Consider the following 18121-nt stretch of genomic DNA (forward strand, 5'->3'; position numbering starts at 1 on the left):
TGTGTGTGTGTGTGTGTGTGTGTGTGTGTGTGTGTGTGTGTGTGTGTATAAATACATACAATACATAAATACATATATACATTTATGTATGTGTGTGTTGCATAACATAGCCTGGCATATTTAAGTTATTTGGTATATTTTTCCTCTTATCATCTCATCAGGACCTTTACTCTGGACAAAAATACGTTTTTGTCAAAATATGTTTCACTTTTCTGTGTACCACAATGCTACTTCTCAGGAATTTAGACTTCCTTGGAAATTTAAACTTCCAGCAACAGTGAATAGCCTAGAAGTGAACCAGGAAGTAAGTTTTTTTTTAAAAGGCTTTTTTTAGCAGGCAAAATTGTCATTACCATGTCCTGTATTGAATTTTTATGCTGTAGTTTCTAGGAAAATCCAGCACTAAGTTTTGACTCTTAATTTGCTCGCCGTTCTAATAATCTTCATTGTCTGAATTTTTATACTGCAACAAATTAGAATGGTTAAAAGGCAGCAAGAAGAAGGTATAGTGACTGGGAAAGCAGAGGAGGAGACATTAAGACATCAGTACTATGCAACATCAAAGCATTATCAAAAAGTTATATTATATCTGGCATACTCGTTTTAAAAAGGCCAGGGTAAAATACCATTTAGTAAGATTTCAGTAAACAATGTAATTAAAAAAAAATGTTGACAGTGACCTAAAACTTTTACAGCATTATCTGGAAAATTTGCTCTTGTGGAGTACACTATTCTTTATTGATGAATGAACTTTTACTGTATTTAAGTGAAATGTAATATTTCATAACAAAACATTAGCTTATGTATTTTTTCATTCTCTTCTTTCCTAGTATGCATTACCACTTCAGTTGGTGAACAACCAAACTATGATGCAGTGGATGGAGATCTTCCGCACTATTATTGATAGAATAGTTCCCCCTGTAAGTAGAGGCTTATTTTTCCTTGAGGAAAATTAGTTATAGTTGGGGATTGGGGTGCTTGCTGAGTACAGATTTTGGTTGAGTAAAAAATTTTTGTATTGATTTTAAATTTGAACTTGTTCAAAGATGATTGTGCCCATGTCACTATTTTGTATCATTAAGTCTGGTATTGTGTTTTTGTTTTCCATTTTATTTTAATTTTGTTCTGGTCTTAATAAATATCAAGTAAAATGAGCTTTTCCTTATACATTGCAAAACATAAGGAGAGAATCGTATATAAAAATTGTGAATCTATCACATTAGAGCTTGCTTTCCTTTTTAACTATGTAAATTCATCCTGTAACTTTCTTAGCTATCCTGCTCATCTGTGATTCCTTCTGGTCTTCCTTTTGTTCTCTTCTGTTTTTGGTGTGGGGGATCCCTATCCGTAATCCTACTCTTCCTCCCATTGTCCTGTAACATCTTAAAAAAGAAGAAGAAAAAGAAAAACAAGACCCTTTTAACACAGAGGTGTTACAAGGAAATGTGCATGCCAAATGAAACAAAATTTTCTCGTTGGCCATATCCAAAAATGAATATATTTTTTGCTTTTTAGTGAGGCAGTTGGGGTTAAGTGACTTGCCCAGAGTCACACAGGTAATGTCAAGTGGCTGGATTTGAACTCAGGTCTTCCTGATTCCAAGGCCAGACCTCTTATCTACTGTGCCACCTGGCTGCCCCTAAAATATATATATTTCTTATTCTGTATCTTTAGTCTAGTACTTGTCTCCAGTCTCTGTCAGTAGGTGGGTAGTGGATGTGATGAGGATGGGATCTGGTCCCCAGAAAGGAAAAACCCTGGACTTTCCCACATGGCCAAATCTCTGGTGTTCCCCTGAGACTATAATCCTATCAACAGGCCTTTCATCACGTCCTATGCCCAATCTCCCACTTCTGTTACCTATCCCTCCATTGTCTATTACTTCCAGATGGCCCCCAGCCATTTCCCACCCTTAATTCTATCTAAACTCCATTGTCCCTTGGCCATGTCTTCTAGGCCCCAGGCTTTTTGTTCATCCCAGTTTACTGGCTACTCCCATCCAGATCTTCCTGAGACCCCTCCTCCAGTCACCTCAAACTACTTGGCCATTTCTAGATCCCTGCCACAATCTTTCTGTATTTAAAGTCCATCTTGTCTCCATTAAAATGCTCAGATTCTTAAAATCTAGCCAATGCTCAGATTCTTATAATCTAGCAATAGCTCAGTAATGTTCAGATTCCTTAAGAATCTGATGAATAGGATGGATGTTCTAATAAACCTTGTCTTTAGCTGAAAGAAGGCTTGAACTGAATTCATTTGGGCAAGACCTATGTGTTGTGATTTCGGGGTCCCTGCACCTGTAAACCTCAGCGGATGGTCATTGCTTTCATCAGAGTTCTTTAGTTTGTCAAAGTTAATTTTCTTTACAGTGTTGGTATTGTTTAAATTGTTCTCCTAATTCTGCTCACTTCACAATACATCATCTCATACAAATCATCTCAGGTTTTTCCGAAACTGTCCCTTTTATCATTTTTTACTGTGCATAATCTATTCATATACCATGATTTCCTCAGCTGTCCCTAATTGATTGACAGATCATTGATTTCTGGTTCTTTGCCACCATCAAAAGAGGTGCTTTAAGTATTTTTATAAAGATGGGTACCCACTGTCTTTATTTGAACTCTTTGGAGTATTGGCCTAGTAGTGGTCAGGCTGCATCAAAGGGTTTAGTATCTTTTCTGGGCATAATTCTAAATTGATTTCCCGATTGACTTGACAAATTCATAGCTCCACCATCAGTGCATTAAAGTACCTGCTCTTTAAAAATTAAAGTAATCAGCTCTTTGAAAAATTGACATCTTCCTTTTTGGCCATTTTTGCCAAACTCATGGAAAGATATGAGGTAGAATGGTAGAGTTCATTTGCATTTCTCTAATTATTAATGATTCAGAGCTTTTATTTATTTATTTTTTTTGGGTAACTTGGATTTCTTTCTTTGAAAACTGTCTTCACATCCTTTGATCAAATCTGTTAGGGAGTGGTTCTTGTTCTTATATATTTTAATAAATTCCTTTTATATCTTAGTAATATTTACTGGAGAAACTTGATACAGAGTTCTCTTCCTCCCTCAGTTAGTTGTTTCCCTTCTAATATTAACTGCATTAGTTTTATTTGTGCAAACTTTTTAATTTCATGTAATCAAAATTGTTCCTTTTAATCTTTATCTGTGATCCTCTCATTTCTTGCTTGGTCATGAGTTCTTCCCCTGCCAATAGTTTGGAAAGAAAACATTTCTTCCTTGATTCCTAATTTGTTTATGATTTGACCTTTAATATTCAATCAAATAAACATTTATTAAGTACCTACTAAGTGGCAGGGGACACAAATAAGAAAAAGAGACAGTCCTTGCCCTCATCTAGTAGGGGAAGACAATACACAAAAAGAAGCTTTAAAATGGTGGGGGGTGTGTGTGTGTGTGTGTGTGTGTGTGTGTGTGTGTGTGTGTGTGTGTGTTACACTAGAGATTTCTCAGCTAGAGGCTTGTTTTCCCATGGAGTCAAAGCCAAGCAGATCTGCTGTTGGAAAATGGAGTCACCAGAAAGGTTGTAAGCCTCCTAATAAAGGAAGACTTTGGGAGGAGTTCAGTGCTTTTCTCTCCAGCCCTGCAGAGGGGAGATTGGCAACTGAGGGTGAGTGGGGGTGTTGAGTATCAAAATCAGAGTCCAGTGCATGATGATGAGATTTCAGTTGATCAGCTTGTGTGGGGGGGGAAAGGGACAGGGTAGGAGGAGACATTTTTTCCATAAACTGGAAGACAAGCAGAGCTTAGAACTGGAGATGGCCCAGGATGCAGTGGGGACCTTGGCATTTTCAAGCTAAGGTCTTTAACAAGTCTCAGGTTGACTGAGACAACACCCATTCAGTGATTATGGTTTAATAGGAAATGAGGCAGAGAATGGCCTCTCTTTACCTATTTAAAAAAAAATTATCTGGCAGGGGGAGACTCTTAGGATTTCTGGCCAAAACACAAACAATTGCTATTTACATTCATTCAGTGCCAATCTGGGCCCACACAGTGATCTAGTTGGGCTTGGCCTGAGACCTATTGTTGAACTATCAAGGAGAGCCAGAGTGGTTTGGGGTTAAGTCTGGTCTTTAAGAAAGAAGAAACAAAAAAATTTGTTGTGAGATATTGATGTTTATCTGACTGAAGTTTCCTGGACTACTTTGTAGTTTTCTAAACAGTTTTTTGTTTATCTCCATATTTGGAGTCTTTGGGTTTATTTGTTGCTGTATGCTTCAGTATGTTGCATACCTAATCAATTTTGCTGATCAATTTATGTTTTAAGTGGCAGTAAATGGGTTCCCTCCTTCCCCCCAAACACAAATCTTCTCTCTTTGCTTTCCCTCTCCCACTCCTCTCCACCAGCACCAGAAGTTTTAATGGTAACTACTTTGTAGTAATTGCTTTCTTTTTTGAGATCTGGTCTAGCTAGGCCTTCTTCATTCCCACTTGAGGTTTTGGACCTTTCATTCCTGCAGGTAGATTTCATTATTTTTTCTAACTTTATAAAGCAATCCTTTAGCAGTTTAACTGGTATGACACTCAGTGAGCAAATAAATTTAGGCAGAGGCAGTATTGTTATTTTTCTTATATTGGCTTAGGATTTCCATGAATAATTAATATTTATTTAAGTCTGTTTTTGTAAAGAGGGTTTTGATGTATATATAGGCATTGGTGTAGGCCCAGGAAACCATCCTTCCCCCTCCCCCCCAACTTCCTTGAGCTTTCCCACGTGGTCCAGTCTCTGGCTGGTGTTCACCTGAGGCATTGACCCATCCTAGTAATCCTTTCAACTAGCCTTTCATTGTGTGGCCCTACCTTATACAATCACTGCTTGCTCAGTGGCCCAGGTCCCTGGCACCAGCCTAGGGCATCTGGTCCTTCTGTGTACCTCCCAGTCACCCAAGCTATTGGCTATTCCTAGATGACATCCAGATCTTCCCATAGTCTTTCTGTATATAAGTGTCCATCTTGCCACCTTTAAATCATTCAGATTCAGTCTGGCCTGCTGGAGCATCACAAATGCTTAGATTCCTTAAAGTCTGATCAATGCTGATATTCCTCAAGGTCTTGCCCACCTCAGTTGGTGTTCTAATAAACTTTGTCTTTGGCTTGGGTCAAATTCATTCGAAGCGGGATCTGCATCACTATTTCGGGGTCTCAGCACCCCTAAACCTCAACAGTTTTATAGTTGCATTTATGCAGTGAGTGTCTTGGTAGGTAGACTTTCAAATATTTTATACATTCTGTAATTATTTTGAATGGAATTTATCTCTTCCTGCTAGATTTTGTAGGTCATATACAGAAATTCTGATGATTTATGTAGATTTATGTTACATCCTGTAACTTTGGTAAAGTTAATGTTTCCATTAATATTTTAGTTGACATCCTAGATCCTCTAAATCAATGTTCATTTCATCTCTAATAATTGATAATTCCTTTGCTTATACTTATTTTTTTGATTTATATTTATTTTATTATTGCTATCGCTAGCATTTTTATATTATATAGTGTGCACAGTTAGAGTCTGGAGTCAGGAAGGTCTGTGTTCAAATCTGGCCTCAGACACTTACTAGCTGTGTGACCCTGGGCAAGTCACTTATCCTCTCTTTAGAAGGAAATGGCAAACCACTCTAGTATCTTTGTGAAGAAAAAACCCATGGACAGTATTGGTATGGTATGGTCTGTTGGGTCATGAAAAGTTGGACATGACTGAAGAACAACTGTGTGCACACACACACACACACACAGACACCCCTGTATACACACATGTCTATATATATATAATATACGCATATATCATTTCAGTACTATACTATATTAAATAATTGTGGTGATAATGGATATTTTTGCTTTACTCTTGTTCTTATTGTGAAGGCTTCATATAATGCTGTTTCTTGGTTCTGATATCGTGTTTTCGGTATTGTGTCATTGTAGCCAAAAGATTGGAAAAATGCCTTTTGAATATGGGAGGAAATTAGGCAACAGTGATTTTTTTTATGTGCCGGGGCAGTACCTGCCCTTAAGGAGCTTAGAGTCTGTTGATGGGAAACAATGTGAACATAAACTAGTAAATACACATTACATACAATATAATTTGGGAATGGGATCACTAGTGTTGAGTAGGTATCAGAAAAGGCCTCATATAGAAGGTGCTACTTGAACTAAACTTTGAAGAGTTCTAGGTATGGGAGGGGAGAGCCTGTACAGAGACATGGTGATAAGAGATATAATGTTGTACATGAACAACAGCAACTAGGCTAGCTGGATCATAGCGTGTGTGAAAGAAAATAAGTCTGGAGAAGTAGGCTAGAGCTAGATTGTAAAGGATTATAGACAAGGAAAGGTGATAACATTGTTTTATATCTAGTCAAAATCCATCCTGATATATTAAGCTATTGTGATATGTAAAACAAAACCAAATTAGATTATAGTTCAGTGTGACTCAGTTTAACTTGTAACAACAGAAGTTTATATGGTATTATCTGTGCTTATGATTTTTTAACTTTGTTTTTATATGTCCAGCTCTTGCCACAGGGTCTGGTAAATAGATACTTAACAATTGATACATTGTTTGCTATGGATCTATATTTGTTCTTTTAGGAGACTTTACAGATTGATGAAGATGATAGACCAGAACTGGTATGGTGGAAATGTAAGAAGTGGGCATTACACATTGTATCTCGTCTTTTTGAACGGTAATATTCTAATGTTTATTTTATTTGCATCTTATAGTGTTTCCTTCATTGTGGGATTCTTCCCTTTCATAAGGGAAGAGCATAAGGTTATATGTCACTTGGAATCTCAGAGGGAAGTAACTGCTAACAGACTTACGTTTATGAGAGTAGACAGATGACTTGATGACCTTCTGCAGTTTATGTCATACACTTCTATATGCTTCTCATATAATAGAAATAACATTGCCATGCTTCTTGGAATGCAGCCTAGGAGTTTTCAGAAGGAAGGAACAGAATTCCTCTATTCCATGCTAGAGTTTGTAAATGATTTGTTTACTTTGTAACCTTTTGAAGGTGTTCCTCAGAAGTTTATGCAAAATTATGGTTTTAAACCTATAAGACAGGAAATTGAAATTATTATTACAATATGATAGTACCAAGTGATTAAAACATTTTTTTTAACTTTTTTAAAAACCTGTCTTAGTTTCAGAAACGTACTGTGAGCAGATATGGCAAATAACTATTTGTATAAGAGGAAATATTTTGGGAGAAAGGTGATGTAAAAAAAAAAAGGAGTAATAGAACCTTTAGAAGGGGAGACCTCATTGCAGAGTTGCTTCAAAAAAAAATTTTTTTTTTCCTGAGGTCCCTTAAGGATACTTAGCCTGAAAAAAGCTATTTGAACCTCAAATATAAGTCTAGGACTTATCTTTCTTATCTTTATCAATTTAAATAGTATTTGCTAATTTTATTTGAAATACAATTTAAAACCTTTTTTTGAGCGCTTCCAATGTGTAGAGCACTGGAGGTACTGAGGAGATGTAATGATTCAGTAAGACAATCCTTCCCTTCACAGAGCTCATAATCCAATAGTTAGGGGGATAAAAAGCATGCAAATAAATATGATGCAAAAAGGTATATTATGTGAAAGGTATAAGTCCACATATACATATATACATATATACAATGTCCAAGGTGGCAGTGATCATTTTTGCATGACAGGCTGAGGGAAGACTTAGTGAATGAGATGGCATTTGAAGTTGGACTTTAAAGGACTCGTAGAAATTTAGTAGGGAGAAAGGGGCGAGGAGTGTTTCAGGTGCGGGAAGTGGCATGGAGTGAAACAGAGAAGTAGGAAGCAGTAAGCATGTGAAGAGTGTAGCTTGGAGCCTGTAGTGCTCATGGAGACGAGACAGAGAAGTGGCAAGAAAAAGCGGGGAAGATCAAGTAGTCCCAGATTACGGAGGGCTGCAGAGTTTGAATTTTATTTGGTATATGACGGGGATGCATTCGAAGAAATTAGGCATTAAAGAGTTTTAAGCACAAGAGGGACGTGATTGGATCAAGAAACCTGTGTGAAGTGAATGTGGCAACAGTATGAAGGATGGCTTGGAAGGGTAAGTCCATGAAACTTTATGAAATTGTTCACGCAGCCGGTAATTATGGCTTTAACTGATGTTGTGATGTGGGAATAGACAGGAAATAATGGGTTTGTGAGAAACTGCCGAGCTAGAAATGTTAAAACTTCACAATTGATTGAAAGTGGGGAGTGAGGGAGAAAGGAGAATATAAGGCAATTCTTAAGTTCCAAACAAGAGTGACTGGGTAAATACTGTTGCCATTAATACGGATAGAGAAGAAGGAAGATTTCAGGTTTGGGGGGAAATATGAGAGGTGTGGTTTCAGACATGTTCAATTTGAAGTGCCAGTAGAACATTTAGGTAGAGATATCCTGTAGCATTGTTGGTGTGTAGGCTCTGAGGGATTGCTGTTGGAGATTGTATGTGCTCAGTCACCGAAGGAGAGAGTGTGGAGGAGTAAAAGGAACCAATGATAGAACCTTGAGGAGCTCTGTATTAGGTAGTCAGGAAGAGGGAAAAAAAGAGCAGATGAAGAAGGAGTTAGAGAAGTAGGAGTATTTCCTGGAGAATATGATGTTTTGGAAGAAAAAATGTCTACAAGGTAGAATTAAATAAGTGTCAAGAACTGCAGAAAGGTCAAAGAGCGCTTAGATTTGTTGATAAAGGAGGTCAACAATGAATTCTTGGGAAGTAGTTTCATTAGAGTGATGGGAACAGAAGCAAGATTTCTAGAGGTTGAAGAGTAGATAGTAAGGAAGTAGAAACATTATATATAGATTACTTTTTCAAGAAGTTAGGTATATATAAGAAGAGATAAATTGGAAGGGGGCCTGATGGTAGAGAAGGAGTGAGGAAAGATACTTTTATGGGTGGGCATAGCTGAGCATGTTTGTAGGCAGATGGGAAGGAGCCTAGTATAAAGAGAAATGGAAGATTCTGGAGAGATTGGGAGATGAGTTATGGAAATGAAAACTTTTGGAGGGGTTTTGAAGTGAAGGGATCTAGGTAGAAGAGAGATTATTCCATTCTGGGACTATGGGCACTTCTCATATAGGAAAGTAGGAGAGGAAGAGAGGATTGGTGAAAATACTGAAAGGTTTTGAAGTGTGGAGGAGGAAGTATATGTTGAAAGCTGTGATTGTCTCAGTAAAATAGGAAGCTAGGTCATCTGTAGAAGGGTGGAAGAAGGCCTTGAGAAGAAAAGTTTTGAAATTTTGTGTGGAATGAGATAGAAAATCATTGAAAAATGGCTTGCAAAACAATAGTAAATGACTTAAAAATTTGCAATTTGTGAAGTATGTACAGTTTCAGTACTTTCTCTGACATCCCTGGAGCAGGACTGGATAAATATGAATACTTGAATTATTCAGGGTTCAAGATTAGAAGGTCTATAATGGTAAAGTGTGGGGGGAGAAAGTAAGGGATAAGAATGGGTGGGTGAATCATCATGGTTGCCTACCATAGGGTTAAAATTGGATATGAAGCCGGAATGGGGGAGAAGCATATGTCAGGGGACTGGAGATCAGATGAAAATGAAGATACAATTCAGTGTGACTGAGGGACATGTAAGATTGGAGTGAATTTCAGAAACCTTCAGAATTTCAGATCTTGGAAGATAGTCAAATTTAGTTTTGACTGAAGTCAGTATGTGGTGAAAATGGAATGCAGATAGAAGTCACTATGAAAGTTGAAGAGATTGTATTAAAGGTATCTGAGTCATCAGCATTTATATTGAATTCTCTAGGATTATGTCAGGGGATAGGGTGGAGAGAGACCCTGAGATGGTAAAGTCATCTAAGAAGTTGAGAGAGTAACCTTGGATTACTCAAATAGTAGATAGCAAGTAGTAGTTTGTGGACAAATCTTAGCTCTTTTGTTTCTTATGACAAAAGAATCAAATGTCCACCTTTACCTATACTTAGGATCAGCCTTAAATTTATGTATAGAAATTGTTTATTCATTTAACAAATATTTACTGATGTCTTTTTATGTGCAAGACACTGTTCTCATTAAGTTCTTATGCTTGCTTTACTTTTAACAATTCAAGTATCGAAACCGTTTTTCTATGTGTGTTTTAAGATATGGAAGCCCGGGAAATGTGACCAAGGAATACTTTGAATTTTCAGAATTCTTTTTGAAAACTTACGCAGTAGGAATCCAACAGGTAAATATAAATTTTCTGCTTTTTAAATTGAAGGGTATTTGTGTTGTGGACTTTGAGTTTGTTTTTAATTTAAAAAAAAATAATGACTCACATTTACATAGTGTTTTAAAGTTTATAATGTCCTTTCTTCACTACAGACCTAGGAAGTAGGTATTAAGAATCTGTAAATATTTGTTGAATATTTATGAAAATTAGAGTAACATCTTTTGAGATTCATATCTTTAACACAAGACAGTCAGTTTTATGACTAGGCCCCTGGGGACTTCTGCCTTCAAGGAATTCTGGGCTTGGGACTGAAATGGACAGGGCTTGCTTATAATCTGGTTAATTTTAAGAAAAGAGTGAGCCAAACTGGTCACCAGTCTAACTTAGACTTTCTCATTAACTCTCCCTTGTACTTTGTACAAGTCAGTTTCTTTGTCTCTGAGCCGTATATCTTTAGTATCACCTATAATTTAGCACTAATTGGGGTTTGTTGAAGAAGGACAGAGGCTTAAAAAAAAGGTTTGGGGTATAGGAGGCAAAATATATTAATGAAAAAATTAGGAGGCCCAGTTTCAGGAAAAATCTGTGCACATGTTAGGTATTCTTAATATTTTGTTTTAGATCTTTATAAAACAAGCATATGATTGTTTTGAGGGGCAATATCTACCTTGGAATTTCACTTTATTTATTTATTAATTTAATTAATTTATTTTTAGTTTTCAACATTCACTTCCATAAGATTTTGAGTTTTAAATTTTCTCCCCCTCCCACTTCTTCTCCCCACAACCCCCTTGGACGGCATACAATCCAATATAGGGTCTACATATATATTCATGTTAAGCATATTTTCCCATTAGTCATGATGTAAGGAACAATTAGAACTAATGGGAGGAACCACGAGAATGAAACAATAAAACAAAACAACAAAGGAAAAGGAGAGCAAATAGTATGCTTCCATCTGCATTCAGACTCCATTTTTCTTTCTCTGGGTGTGGATAGCAGTTTCTTTTCTTTTCTTTCTTTCTTTTTTTTTTTTTTTTTTTTTTTTAGCTAGGCAGTGGGGCTAAGTGACTTGCCCAAGGTCACACAACTAGTAAGTGTTATGTGTCTGAGGCCGCATTTGAACTCATGTCCTCCTGAATCCAGGGCTGGTGCTCTATTCACTGCGCCACCTAGCTGCGCCCCTGTGGATAGCAATTTCCATCGTGAATCTTTTGGAGTTGTCTTAGATTCTTGTGTTGCTGTGAAGAGCCAAGTCTATCAAAGTCAGTCATCCCATAATGTGACTGTTACTGTGTACAGTATTCTCCTGGTTCTGCTCATTTCATTCTGTATCAGTTCCTGTAAGTCTTTCCAGGTTTTTCTGAGGTCCGCCTGCTCATCATTTCTTATAGCACAATAGTATTTCATTACATTCATATACCACAACTTGTTCACCCATTCCCCAATTGATGGGCATCCCCTCAATTTCCAATTCTTTGCCATCACAAAAAAGAGCTGCTATAAATATTTTTGTATATGTGGGTCCTTTTCCCTTTTTTATGATCTGTTTGGGATACAGACCTAGAAGTGGTATTGCTGGGTACATTTGAATTTTATTGCATTTGTTTATTCCTAAATGGTGTCTCGGTCCTTTTTCCTCTTCTGTATTATAAATAATTCAAAAGAGATGTAGATTCACATCCTACCTCTGACACTTAACAGTTGGATATCTGTAGACAAATTACACATTCTTTTTGTCTCAGTTTCCTCTTTTGTAGAAGAGGGATAGGAGTACTTGTAGTACTTGCTTTACAGGGCTATCATGAAGATTATCTAAGATTGTAGTTGATTTATTTTGAGTTGGAAGGAATGTCAGAGGCTCTCTACATCAGTTCTCAATGAGGAAACTGAGGCCCAGAGAGGTTAAAGGACTTGCCCAAGGTCATATAGTTGGCAGAGCCAAAATTTAAACCCAGGTCCTCTGACTTTAATTCCAGTGATGGGGTGATGGGAGGTAGATCCCTAAAAGAAAAATACCATGTCTTTGAAAGCAACCCAGTCTCTGAATTTTCCCATACAACCAAGTCCCTGTCATCTTTCCTTAGGCATCTGGCCCATCCCAACCCACCTAGATACTCAATAATCCTTTTAATAGTCCTTTCACTGTGGCTCTCTACCATTTAATTCCTACCACTTAATTCCTTTCACTGTTGCACCTGGGCCTACCCCAGGCTATTTACCACTCCTTAATCCCATCCAGATCTTCTCACTGTCTTTTTTTGTATATTAGTATACACCCCCATTAAGTCACAAGATTCCCTAAGGATCTCACCTATTGGCATACTCCTATTGGCATTATAGTAAACTGCCCCCTGACTGAAAGAAGACTTGAGTGGTTGAATTCTTTAGAGGCAGACTTGCCCCAGCCCTTAAATTTCTGGGTTCCCAGCAACTCCAAACCACATTGTTGGGATTCCCAGCTCCCCAAACCACAACACCAGCACTATAGACATTTTATCATACTACCTCCCTGTTACATAGTAATGTAAAAAAATCCTTATTAAATGTGGGAAAAACTTTATGGACCTGAATTCTATATACATTTAGTTGCTATTATTAATAACTATGATTGTGTGAAGGAAATTTCTAGCCAAAATTCTCAGCCAAGAACTGAGAATATTAGTATCAAAGATTCACAGAATTTGAGAGGTAATGACAAGCGGTAATCTAGTCTCAGCTTGACAGCCTCCAATAAGGAGAAACCCATCACTTCCTGAGGCAACCTATTCCTTTTGGAATAGGAATTTTTTGACAGCTCTAATTGTTTGGAAGTCGAATCCCTCTTCTTCTTATTAGCCTTTTGGTGCCATCAGAGTTAGACTTGGGTTAGACTTGTAGGGGTACCAGGACAAGAAGAACCACAGTATGGTAGCAAAAAGGACTTTTGTTGAAAGTGATAGGGAAAAAAAATGAATAGATAAGGAGCTTCTGAAAACAGGTAGAAGGCCCAGCACAATCCTTGAAGTCTATAAAATGAGGAGGTTAGATTAAATGACTTCTAAAGTCTTTTCCAGCTGTATCTCTGTGGTCTTGTAATCCTATTGATGTTGTTTCATTGTCCATTGTGAATTTTTATTTGCTTTGTGTGATAGCATATTTCCAACTGCTGCATTTTGGAATCATCTGTTGTCTAGCAATTTTTTTTTTTTTTGCTTATGCAACTGGGATTAAGTGGCTTGCCTCAGGGTCACACAGCTAGTAGGTGTCAGATGTCGGAGGCAGGATTTGAGCTCAGGTTCTCCTGACTCCAAGACCAGAGCTCTATCCACTGTGCCACCTAGCTGCCCCAATTCGTTTACATTTAAGGTTATGCTTAACCCATTGTTGGGTTTGAGTCTTATTCCATTTATTTCTTTGATGTTAATTTTTTTCTCCTTTCTTTATCAGCATATTTGTCTTGGAGTTAGTCTTGTGTATTATAGTACTTTGATGTATCTGTTCCCAGTGGTGGCCTATCCCTTTATCCTTCCCATTTTTATTGCCCCAGAGTCACCCCAAGCTCAAAACCTAAGAGTCGTCCTCATCTCCTCACTCTCTCACTTGCCTCCATCTAATCAGTTGTCAAGACCTACCTTCTTAGCACTTCTTGTATGCTCAGTTTCCCTCCTCTTTCATTCCCACCCTGCTAATGCAGGCCCTTATTACCTCTTGCCTGGACTATTGCAGTAGTCTTCTGGTTGGTTTCCTTGCCTCAAGTCTTACTACTTTCTAGTCCATTCTCCATTCAGCTGTCAAAAAGACCTTCCTGAAGCCCAGATCTGAGCATGTAATCCACCTATTTAATAAAATCCATTGGTTCCCTATCACTTCCAGGATGAAATATAAAATTCTGTTAAGCATTCAAAGCTCTTCATAACCTTGTGATTGCCTATATTTCCAATCTCCTGACTTGTATACTTTCACTGGCTTTCCCTCATTCCTGGATTTCTCTCCTTCCTCATCTGTCTGGCTTCTCATATCTTTTCTGGCTTGTTTAATATCCTGTCTTCTGCAAAGAAGCCTTTTCTGATCTCCCTTAGTGCATTTACTTTTAGGTTATCTCCGATTTATCCTGTGCATATCTTGTTTGTACATTGTTGTTTGCATATTGTCTTCTTCTTTAGACTGTGCACTCCTTCTGAGTAGGTACTGTTTTTTGGGTTTTTGGGGGGTTTTTTGCCTTTATATCCCCAGCCCTTAGCACATAGTAAAAGCTTAAGAAATGCTTGTTGAGTTGAATTAAATTGAAAGTGTCCATAGGAACCTTTTGCCATTACTAACTTGTAGGTAGAAGCTTCATAGATCCAAGTAGGCAGTCCCTTTTTTCTTGACTACGCTCAGGAAGCATATAAGTTTTGAAGGCAATTGTTACAAATAAAGGAGTTTAGCTGATTGATCAGGTTCTAGCAGCAGTAACTACCTGGATGAACCAAGGGTTAGATTATTTTGATCAAAGACTGACATAGACTAGTCTCATTGTTTAGGCTTGAGGCAGACTTGTGGGTCCTGTGAGCAACATACTAGAGGACTAGACAGTTTCTTTGTTCCCCACAACCTATCAAAACCTATCTGAAACAGAAATTATGAACCAAAGATAAAGCAACTTCAGATGTCTCCATGATGTAGGACATCTAGAATCCAAAAATAAAAAGCAAACAAAACCCCTCCCATGAACCTCTGCTAATGAACTCTGAAATCACCTTCCCCCATTTCTCATGTCTGCCCAACATAACCTGTCTTCTTGAGTTTCCATATTTTCCGGAAGCACTGGACCCAGAATATTCATGAGACTCTGAATGTCCAAGGACAAAGTACCCCCTGAGCTGATATAATTTGTTGTTGAACCCCAAGCCGGACTACTTTTGTGTCCTTGGGAGGCAAGACAGGTGTCAGCCAGTCTATACCAGGCTGGGATAGCAGTTGTGCAGCTGGGGTCCTTTGCAGATAAGCAGAACCTCCAATCTTCATAGTCTAGCAGTTTCCAAGGAAAAAGAATGCAGCTTTTGTCATCACCTTGATCTTCCCTGTGGGGAGTAGTCTTGTCTTCTTTCCCCCACCTTTGCTGTACCCTTTCACTTCCCATGTTATGCCACTTCCTTATACCCCTCCTCCCTTTGTCCTGCTATTATAAAAATGAAAACTTCTGCGAAGACTGGGAACTTTTTGTTCTGGCTTTGATTTCCACATGAATGTACATTCCTTTGTGAAAAATCTAGTTTTCATGTAAGTTTTGTGAAGGTGTGATTTCTTGTTGACACCCTTCAGGAGCAAAACAAAAAAAACCCATGTCATGTTAGCACCCAAAGCTCTGAATTATCAGTGCAGGACCAGCAAGTTGCCTCTGAACTTGTCAGAGGAAATGGGACAGGACTGCTCTGTGTGTGTGTGTGTGTGTGCGCACATGTGTGTGTGTGTGTGTGTGTGTATATGTGTGTATAAGTCTAAAGGAAAGAGCACTGTTCTGATCACCCCAAAAATCAATCAATCATTCCAGAGACCTAAACTTTGAATTGCTCAGTGTGGGAGGTGGCTGAGATCCTTTGACATACATCCCCCAAGGAAACTACCATCAGAGAGGACCTTCAGAAAGTTAATAGGGGAAAATCAGGAAAAAAAGACTGAAAGTACTAAAGATTCCAGGAAGAAGATAACTCAAAGACTTTGAACTTAGGGAGATAAGTCAACAGGGAAAATATTAACAACTAAAGGAAATATGGCCTCCAGAATTCATAAATGAGCTATGTGAATAATTACTATAAAGAAAATGACAACACTTGTTGAGACAGAGGACCCTGTTGAATGTGTAGAGATAATGGAACTACAACATACTGTGCCTGAGTGGTTTAAAAGAGAAATGAGAATTATAAGAGCAGACTTTATGACAAAACATGATGAGCAGAATAGAAAAACTGCAATCTGGGATAGCACCTCTTAACCAAAGGAACAAATGAGAGAACAACAGATTGAGAATACAAATACACAGAAATGAAGGCTGCTTTAAAAGAGAAGCAAAAAGGAAACAAAACAATCACTTGAAAATAAAATATCCTTACCATGGAAGCAAAACAATCTCAAAGACAGGTTACATAGAAATAACCTAAAGATCTTAAGTCTCACCCAAAAACATGATAGTACAAAAACCTTTAACACTACAATGTAACAAAATAGTAGAAGAGAAATATCTAGAACTTCTGAACACAGAAAATGAAATACCAGTTGAAAGAATTCACATATCTCTTCCAGAAAAAAAACCTAAGGCTGCACAACCACATGTATACTTCAAATCACTAATAAGAGAAATGCAAATTACATTAAACTTGATATTTTACCTCACACCCTGAAAATTTGCAAAAGTGACAATATTTTGTAGTAATTCCTGTTGGAGGGAGTATAGGATAACAGGCACTATTAGCTTAGAACAAGGCTTTCCTAAACTGGAATAATTTAGAAAGAAGTTTATTATGTCATCTAGCAGAGGGGAGAGCTGAAAGAGGATGACTCATTCCTCCTGAGTGTCTGTAATTACACTTTATATGGGATTCAAACAAAGTAACAAAGAAACAGTAACTTATTGGCCAGCACAGAGGCAGTTTCCAAATAAGACACTTGTATTGCTTGAGGTGTATAGTGGGACAAAAATTGCATTCCTTTCATCAGTCTTGAGAGTTGACTGGGTTTCTGGTCAGTATAACCTGAGTCCTGAGTTAAGCATTAAAGGAATTTATTCTCTTAAGGAACAGGTTTAATTTCCCAGCCTTGAAAGGCTAGGTTCAAACAATGCAGTAAGGTTCCCCAACAATTTCCCTACTTTGGTCTTTAAGCCCAACATTCCTATACTTGCAGAATCACAATTATAGAAGCAGATACCTAGGTTATGGTTTAAAGTAACCTGAGTCTATGGAGACATCTCCTTAACTGCTCGTCTTCTTAAGGGATTGATAGAATTCCTTTAAGTATTAATACAGACCAGATTCATGGCAACTCATAGCCAGAGGGATCAAATTGAGTAAGTAACAGGGGACTTACAGTGGTACCAGGAAACAAGCGCACTGCTCAGTATAGGAAGATTTCCCAGACATTGAAAGAACACATATGGTTACAAGTTTCATCAAACAAAAAAACAAAATAACAATAATAAAAACTTACAATTCCATGTTTTATTCAATGTCATAAAAGTTGAACAAACTTAGTAGTTAAGCATTCAGCCCATAAATGGCTTAACCCTGGACAACAGTTTATTTTGATTAATACATGAGTTTCCCTCATTAATCTGGGGTTGTCCCTAAGTGAATAAGTGTAGGAATGATTTTAGGTGACCAGTTTTTCTCAGTTACTCAATAAACTAAATGGATAAAGGATTCTGTCTTAGCAGGTCATGTGGTTCAGCCGATGGCCCTTGAATTTGCTGTTACTAGTATATGGTCACAGATGGGGTATCCAGTTTATTTTCTAAGAGTCACAGGAAAGTAGGAGAAGTACAGGAAGAGAAAGACAAGGGGGCGGGGAGAGGAGGTGGGGGAAGAAAGGTCTGTTCGAGGACTTAACGAATAAACGGACAGTCTTTCTTCCCTTCTCCCTACCTCTGGCCAACTGTTGTTTGATTAGTCTAAGAGGACTACTCGTTTGCCCATAAGGGTGGCTAGGCTAACTTGAAGGAAGTTACACAGCCCTCTAGCTTTTTTGAGCACTCAGAGTCCTCAGTCCTAAGACCTAGTTTGGGGTAACTTGATTGTTGCACCTGAACCGTGAGGGGACTCACTAGATTCTCACTGTGCAGAGGGATCTTTTCTACATCCATTCCTACCTCTTGGGTCTACTGTCAGAGATCCTACTTCTGACACCAATTTATTAGCTAAGGAAAAAAGATTCCTAAACTGGAATAATTTAGAATTGTTTACCTGTTTATTCT

General features: G+C 37.8%; 1 protein-coding gene across 3 annotated transcripts in view; it reads left to right on the forward strand.

Moving 5' to 3' along the window:
• The window catches only part of IPO8 (importin 8), a 144293-nt gene that overhangs the window by 46310 nt on the left and 79862 nt on the right, over window positions 1–18121 (forward strand). For all 3 annotated transcript variants that reach the window (XM_027844354.1, XM_027844355.1, XM_027844356.1), the window contains 3 exons: window positions 831–920; window positions 6608–6702; window positions 10122–10206. In XM_027844354.1, coding sequence (XP_027700155.1) covers window positions 831–920; window positions 6608–6702; window positions 10122–10206 — 270 coding nt within the window. The remainder of the gene's footprint in view (window positions 1–830; window positions 921–6607; window positions 6703–10121; window positions 10207–18121) is intronic.

The sequence above is a fragment of the Vombatus ursinus genome, unplaced genomic scaffold (assembly GCF_900497805.2).
Source record: "Vombatus ursinus unplaced genomic scaffold, bare-nosed wombat genome assembly UNPS02014941.1, whole genome shotgun sequence".
NCBI classification, from domain to species: Eukaryota; Metazoa; Chordata; class Mammalia; order Diprotodontia; family Vombatidae; genus Vombatus; species Vombatus ursinus.